The following is an 8,378-nucleotide window of genomic DNA, read 5'->3' on the forward strand; positions in this document are numbered from 1 at the left end:
AAATAATGATTAAATAAATATGTACTCTCATTGAAGTACTAGTTACCTGATAAGAAATGAGGATGAAACATCTCTTTCAGTGACTACCTTCAAGTACCCTTAGGCACATATGATATTGATTGTCGGAAGGCAATGGCTAATAATTTCGTAAGCAAGTAAATGTTCAAATAGTGTACAAATTAAATAAAACTGAACAAAAATGGTAAACAAAACCAAGATATAATTTAGTTAAACAATGACACAAAATCCAATTTAAATATTGAAATTGTAAATAATAATTTTAAAATGATAGATACAATACACTGACGCAAAACTATAAACTACAAAAGAAGTGAAACAATGAATAAGTTAAAACTTAATGGAGCAATGGTGTTCTCTGAAGAAGAGGAAGTGAAGCAAAATAATTTCCAGTTTTTAACAGCCAGCACTTCCCAAAGACATCTTTAATGGGGAACACTTCACAGATGTTGTTCAGTGCAGAAACTTTCTGGATTCCACGACGAGATGATCTAAGTGGGTACTTATACAGATCTTCGTACTGAGTGAATTGTTTCCCTAAGGACAAGATGACATCAGGATTTCTCTGTACTATTTTCTGCAATAAAACCACTGTACCGTGTGTTGTCATGAAGGAGTCAGTTGTCAGGAGTCTCTTCCACCAACCTTAAAAGTGATGTTATTCACGCAAATGCCGTTGAATCGAAGACCAAGTTCCTGATCATTCGGATCCCCGCAAGGGTCAAACAATTCAACTTTATTTTCTTGCGAAACTAAAACAGGTTTCACCATGTCCACTCTCCCTGAATCGCGTTTAACAATTTGCTCCAATGGTAGATACCCAGACCTCAGTGTTTCCTTGATACTTTAGAGGAAATTCTCAACCAAAAATGCACTAAAATCATCCGCATTTCCACAAAGCCTGCATTCATCAGCCATATGAGTCAAAGAATGGATATTGTAAGTCACAAAATTTTCTACAAATAGCTCAGCTGAATAAGTTACAAAATGCTTCAAGAATTCCTCAGCCATACCAAGATACAATGGTCTCAGAAAGGAACTACCAAGAATGTACACTGCACAATGCAACGAAAGCAGGGGCGCCGACTTATAAAAAATATTGGGGGGGCCCATGTCGGGGGTCTCACCCCGAGAAGAGGTTAAATTCAAAGTTTGTCTCAGCACCGTAACACTATATCATAATTCACACCACTTGTTTTCAGTTAACCTAATTACTACCTTAAAATTATTTGTTTTAACAAATTATTGAATGCATTTAAAAGGTATCTATCGTCAAACATGGGAAAATACCAATGTATTTTTGTGATTTTCCCAAAGCATAATTTAACTTAATTATTTTCTTGAATTATTGAGGGGGCTCACCCCCCCCCCCCCTAACGAATCTTTGAGGGTGCTCGGGCCCCCTCAGGCCCCATGGATTCGGCGCCACTGAACAAAAGATACAAACAGTACACACTGTTATCCACCTCTTGGAAAGCAACAGCTCCATCATAAATGAGCAAACGTCGTCATTCTGTTGCCTTATATTTATAATTGTCGTCAATTCTTTGTGGTTTCCTATTGAAATCTCTTGGGCATGAATCCACCCAGCTTACCAACTTAATAGTCATTGCCTTCCGACTATCAATATCAGGATTCCATGGGCCTTCCCAAGTCAGCAATGCTTCGAGAAAGCTCAGAAACGCACCCTTGTACAAGAGGTGCACAGAGTCAAGCCGAAACGGGGATACCATGCCAATTCGTACTAACTCTAAGGGTGAGTGGCCACAGTGGTAATTCAAGTCTTCTCTGTTGGCAAAGGAGTCATCAGTGCGCAAAGTGCAGTCTGGACCAGCACAAGCAAAGTTCATCCGATCCACAGAAAATTTCCCAAGTACTGTACACTTTTCACAAGCAGAGTATCCACTGTGACCAATGCAACTCTTCACCAAAGATCTTGCTGGAGCATCTAGTATGAAATCATGGACAGAAAACGGATACTCCACACTTTTGTATTCATATCCGTTGCCCATGAGATCTTGTAATTCAAGGACAAAATAACCCAAAAAGATATCAGTATCTTTAGGATCAGTAGCACCACAAAAAATAGCAATAATGAATGGGCTGTCACGAGAACCTACTAATCTGCCAAGGATAGGCCAGAACTTCAATTTTGATTCCTTATTTTTGTGCAGCGGCAAGCCATCTATACTACAGTCAATTTAAATTTTGCCATTCACCCGGAAATATTCATCTAAATCCATCTTACTGAGGTTTGCCTTAATGCTTTTATACCATAATTTAAAGTCTTCCGTAACTAATATGCCAGTACTTTCGGCTGTATCGCGATACTTGATATCGCGAGTATTTGCATTTCCAGAAATCAAATACTGATTCATTTTCTGCTTCCAATGACGGTACTTTATCTCAATTGAAATGAGAATACACCACACTTCTGATAAAATACCTGTTTTTGCTATACTTACCTAATTGTTCAATATTATGCATCATGAAATGGCAGAAATATAAAGTTGTCTTCGATCTATCACGTAATTAGTCTTTTAAAATAATTATTTATTTATATAATCAATAAACAGAATGAAGCATATCTATAAGTCAAAACTTGAATTTTTAGTGCCACAAGTGCCCAGACGTATCTTTGGATACGTCAAAACTTTACTGATTAGTTTTGTCATGAGTTTGAAAGAAAAATGAAATTCTTTAAAAAGATGATATTTCTTATACATTTAAACGAAAACAGTTAAAAACTGGATTCAGATAACTCAATACTTTATATGAAAATTGAACTTTCACATGACCATAGCGAAGCGATTTCCGAGTAGTTTATGACCAGCCATGTTAAACTAAGCATAACAATAGCAAATTTAGGCTTAAACTATCTAAATCACTTGAATACCATTTGAAGACTTTCTTCTGTCATACTACGTAAAGTAATTGCATAAACAACAAATTTAAGAGTATTTAGGAATTTTTAAAGTGAGGCGTTACTAAGGATACGTCTGGACATTAATGGGTTAAAACAAGAAGTATATTTCGTGATGGACACACATTCTTCTTAAGCTGAAGAATGAGGAGACCGCTTACCTGTCCTACTCTATTCTCTCTCTCCTTAGAAAAGAGACTTCCGCCATAGAAATAAATTCTGGATCGACCATTGATCAACCATCTTTTCCGCTAACGGTTACTCACCTGAATACGAGCCATCTGATACAAGAGGCTCCTGAGAAGCGTATTGTAGGTAAATTTTGATTTTATTAACTTCACCAAAGAAATCGTTTACTCTTAGATACGGGTAAGGAACATAGAGTGATATAATAGACTAAAATAGTTTACGCAACTGTTATTTTTATGCTCTGCAGAGCAGAAATTTCAACAATCAATGCTGTACGATCCGATATAGGCTTGAATTGCAAGAAGGAACGCAAAATATCGTATTACATACAAATAAAATATGAATAAATGGATCACTCGATCCCAGAGATGAGTATTGATCTACACTCATCGCAGGGATAAAAACCTTTTCACTTACTTCCAACAGAACAACAAAATTTTAACAATAACAATTAGAGTCTAAGGGATACAGGTACTTGGATCTTTTCAAATTCACACTTTTAATGGGGCGTTTGCGATTGATTCATACAAAGTGAATAAAAGACAGGATTATTTAGTGATTCAAATAACCCATTATTCATTGCGAAAAAAACAGTGAATCTACAATCACTCAGGCTCCCGGTTTAATCATATCAATATTAGATCAAACGGTTATACAATGCTAGTCAACTCCTTGGCTTCACACATTCCTTGGCACATTTCTCTTCCACATGAGTTTGCAAATGACGGACAAGATTGCTCCTAAAAGGGAAAGACTTTTCACATTCACCGCAGGAATAAGGTTTCTCCTTCGTATGAGTCCGAATGTGACGGACAAGGTCACTCTTTTGGGAGAAAGACTTCCCACATTCATTGCAGGAATAAGGTGTCTCCTTCGTATGAGTCCGAATGTGACGGACAAGGTCACTCTTTTGGGAGAAAGACTTCTCACATTCATTGCAGGAATAAGGTTTCTCCTTCGTACGAGTCCGAATGTGACTGACAAGGTTACTCTTTTGAGAGAAAGACTTTTCACATTCACCGCAGGAATAAGGTGTCTCCTTCGTATGAGTCCGAATGTGAAGGACAAGGCTACCCTTTAGAGAGAAAGACTTTTCACATTCATCGCAGGAATAAGGTTTCTCCTATGTATGAATCCTTATGTGACAGACAAGGTTGCTCCTTACAGGGAAAGACTTTTCACATTCATTGCATTAATATGGTTTCTCCTTTGTATGAGTCCGAATGTGACGGAGAAGGTTACTCTTTCGAGAGAAAGACTTTTCACATTCACCGCAGGAATAAGGTTTCTCCTTCGTATGAGTCCCAATGTGACTGACAAGGTTACTCTTTTGAGAGAAAGACTTTTCACATTCACCGCAGGAATAAGGTGTCTCCTTCGTATGAGTCCGAATGTGACTGACAAAGGTACTCTTTTGAGAGAAAGACTTTTCACATTCACCGCAGGAATAAGGTTTCTCCTTCGTATGAGTCCGAATGTGACGGACAAGGACACTCTTTTGGGAGAAAGACTTTTCACATTCACCGCAGGTATAAGGCTTCTCCTTCGTATGAGTCCGAATGTGTTGGACAAGGTGACTCTTTCGAGAGAAAGACTTCTCACATTCACCGCAGGAATAAGGTGTCTCCTTCGTATGAGTCCGAATGTGACGGACAAGGACACTCTTTTGGGAGAAAGACTTTTCACATTCACCGCAGGTATAAGGCTTCTCCTTCGTATGAGTCCGAATGTGTTGGACAAGGTGACTCTTTCGAGAGAAAGACTTCTCACATTCATTGCAGGAATAAGGTTTCTTTGCTCTATGTGGACTATCTGTGCATGATTTCCCATCTACAGTGAAGCTTTTCCTCACTTTCCTCACGTTTTTCTCCTCCCTTGTTCCTCCAAAGTTTGCCTTAAAAAGCCCATTTACATTTTGTCTCATCCCTTGTCTGTTACATATCAGCTTATTTAAACTCTTGGAGGAGGTGGGCCGATGAGAATTATTTGTTTCCCCTCCTGAAACAAGAGTTTTGAGGGTCAAATCTTTCCCAAATGTCAAATTAGCATCAATATCGAAATTGCCAGAACCAAAATGAATTTTGAGGTGTTTGATGAGATCATTCTTGGCATTGAATGCATCTCCACAGTGGGAGCAAGGATATGAATTGTCATTTGATTTGGCACGCTTCCCAGGATTGTTTATCATGCTAGTACTCATCTCTTTGTTTTCTCGCATGACTGCCTCATGGCAACTCTTTCTACTGTCAGTGACCCTGAAAAACTTTATGCTGTCTGGATTCTCACAACTACTTGTTTCCCCAGCAACAGTCAGTGTTGCTCTATTTCCTCTGATTTTAAACACTTGCTTAGATTTCGAATGAAGCTGTCCATCACCAGGAATTGAGCATGAAGTTATTTTGTCAGCAAGCAGGGTACCACATTTTTCAATGTCTTTATCCATCACCTTCCTTTCTTTCTTTGAATTTGATGCTGTAATTTTTGGTTCAAGGAGAGCAAACAAAGCAGAGGCTCTTTCAGAAGCTGGGAGATCTAGAAAAGAAATTCACATTTAAAATAAGTAATGTTAGTCATGTAATATATGATTCGTTGACCTAATTTATAATTACCATTAGTCAGATATCAAAATTGCAACTTCAACCGATCTTCTTGTTCAATGCCATACACATCACCAATGTTGCAAATGATTTTTTATACTGTTTTCCAAACATTTCTTCACAAATTGAGTGGCACTGCAACTCAGAGAGATTAAGTAATGCATTACATAATAACTTCAAATATCTACTCCAAAAAACACCCCAGTGCACCATTTCACACAAAATGGCAGTAGAGCATCCTTATAAAAAATATACCATGCAGTTATTTGTAAAAACTACATACAAATTATTGAAACCTCTCATATCCACCCTCAATGTGGGTGATGCCCTGTGCATCATTGTACAACCATGAAAAATTTTGATGAAACTAGAGCCTTGAAATCTTGGCTAACAAGAATAAGTAAGCATGGGCTGGTCGCTTACTGTCCTTTATCTCCAGAACCAGAACTTCAGCACACAAGACATTGAAATTTAGTTTTGCCTATTTTTAGCCAAATCAGTGTTTTTCCATATTTCACTTCTTCCATGAATATGTAATTGACCTAATAAAGCACAGCTTCCATGAGCACAACAGAGTGAATTGGAAGCGTTATGTATCAAATTAAATTTTTTCTATTATTTCAAAACTGAACCAAACCTTTTGTCCTCATTTTAACAAGTTCCATGTTAACTTTGTCTATCGGTACCATGACTATCAAGAAATAGAAGGCTATGAATTTTTCTATATAGCAATATTTCAGTGAAATATTAATATATTTCACTGAAACACGAAGAAAAATTTACTAGAAATTTGCCGACCTGATAAAATTATCCAGCAGAACCGTGAACATAAACTAAAGAAAGTATAGCAGGATGAAAAATTCACATGCTACATCCTTCACAAGTGGAGTGTCCAAAAAGCTGATCTAAGAATTTAACCAAATTTTGTTTTTGCAGTCCATTGTGAGTTGTCCTCGAATCAGCCCCCATATGGGGTAACATGTACAACCAATATTTTAAATTACAAATCCAGTTAAACATTTGAGGGTCAAACATATTAATAAATAAGAGACACTCTGCAAAGGGTTAGCATTAGTCCCGTGCTTAAAGTGCCCAGTTGTCACCCAGAGCAGTCACGGTGTCGACCCACTCATAAAAATAAAAATTTCTTCAAATTTATGGAAATATTGGTGACTGTGACTGCTTCTGTAAAATAAAATGAAAAATGAAAGTACGAAAAATTTCATCACAAAATTTGATCAAACTCTGAAAACTGATAAAATTCACAAAATTTGATTGAATTTTGGGATCACAAAATTTGATTGAATTCTGAGATCACAAAATTTGATTGAATTCTGAGATCCAGCATTGGAACATTTGCCTGGTCAGAATTCGTTACAAGTCTTTTCTGCGAAAAGTTATTTTCAAGCACTTAAGAGCACTCACCTACTGCCTCCGTCATAGACTCCATGGCCATTGTTTGATTCTGAATCAGCTCTCCATTCTCCATAGAAGTAGGCTGAAAGTAGGCAAAAATATGAATGGTCAGGGAAATAAAACTAACTTAGCAGGTGATTACGTACAACTTATTCTTAAACCATATAAACTCGCATATTAGCTTATATTTTCCATGTGAACAAGAAGTAAATCAATATTTATGATAAAATACGTATTCGCTATGGATTGACAGCAAATGTACAGGAATGTGATTTTCCATCTTTTCAAAATGAAAAAAAATCATAAACAGCACTGGATACATAATCCCATTGAGTCTGTGGTCTACACCCATTACATTCCATTGTATGCCTTCTGTCTCGACTTCCATACTAAAAATTGTATTTATTTATTTATACATGTATTTATCCTGTGAATTGAGCACTCTCAGAAATCTCATTAGCTTTAATGAGATACCTTGTGACTCTCAAAACACATTGTCTACATATTGATATCACTTTATGCTTTTTTTAGGAGGGCATATAATAGAGAACTGAAGTTTTTCAAAATTATCCAAACAAATTTCGGCTATGACAGGGAACAAAGGTGACCCCATAGCTAGGCTATCTAACTGTTTGTAATGCCTGCCAATGAAGAAAAAACTGTGTTGATTTGTGCACAAATTCAGGAGTTAACAAACTTCACTTATCACTGGATGCGGTGTATCTGACTTGATTAGGGTGATTTCCACTAAAAGTGCTATGTACTTTCTTGGGATACTTGGCAATAGATTCACTACGTTGAATCAAACTAATACGCAACTATGTTGTAACAGTTGTTGTGAGAGCATGCTTACAAGTTCATCATCACAATAAATCACTTTAAAGAAAAAGCCAAGATTTTATTTCTTCAACTCCCACAGTAAAGGATTTCCACCAAGTGTCAGTACTACTATCAATTATATTAATATTACACTTGATTTAAATCTATACCATTATCAGATATGATTTGTAGGTCCTATTATTTTACTTAGTAAAATATAAGTCAAATACAATGCATGCATGCATGCAGCAACATAAGGAAACAATCCATTAGCCCTGTGATATGAATACACCTCGAAGAACTCTTTAAGGCTGAAGTAACTTAAATTACAGGAAGAAGTTTCATTTTATACTTGAACTCATGTCTCAAAGGATTATATATGATGTTCAGAGGCAAAAGGTTCTTTACTTTTGTGG

At 36.7% G+C, this 8,378-nt stretch overlaps 1 protein-coding gene across 1 annotated transcript; it reads right to left on the reverse strand.

The window, feature by feature from the left end:
* Positions 1-1,526: 1,526 nt before the first annotated feature.
* Positions 1,527-7,183, reverse strand: LOC124170433 (zinc finger protein 436-like). Its single transcript, XM_046549153.1, has 5 exons — positions 7,153-7,183; positions 4,983-5,662; positions 4,332-4,817; positions 3,208-3,238; positions 1,527-2,077 (listed from the first exon to the last, which is right to left on the reverse strand). The coding sequence occupies exons 1-5, from the start codon at positions 7,181-7,183 to the stop codon at positions 1,527-1,529; spliced, it is 1,779 nt and encodes a 592-aa protein (XP_046405109.1).
* Between the last annotated feature and the right edge of the window lie 1,195 nt (positions 7,184-8,378).

Source organism: Ischnura elegans, chromosome 13 (assembly GCF_921293095.1).
Source record: "Ischnura elegans chromosome 13, ioIscEleg1.1, whole genome shotgun sequence".
In the NCBI taxonomy this organism is placed as follows: Eukaryota; Metazoa; Arthropoda; class Insecta; order Odonata; family Coenagrionidae; genus Ischnura; species Ischnura elegans.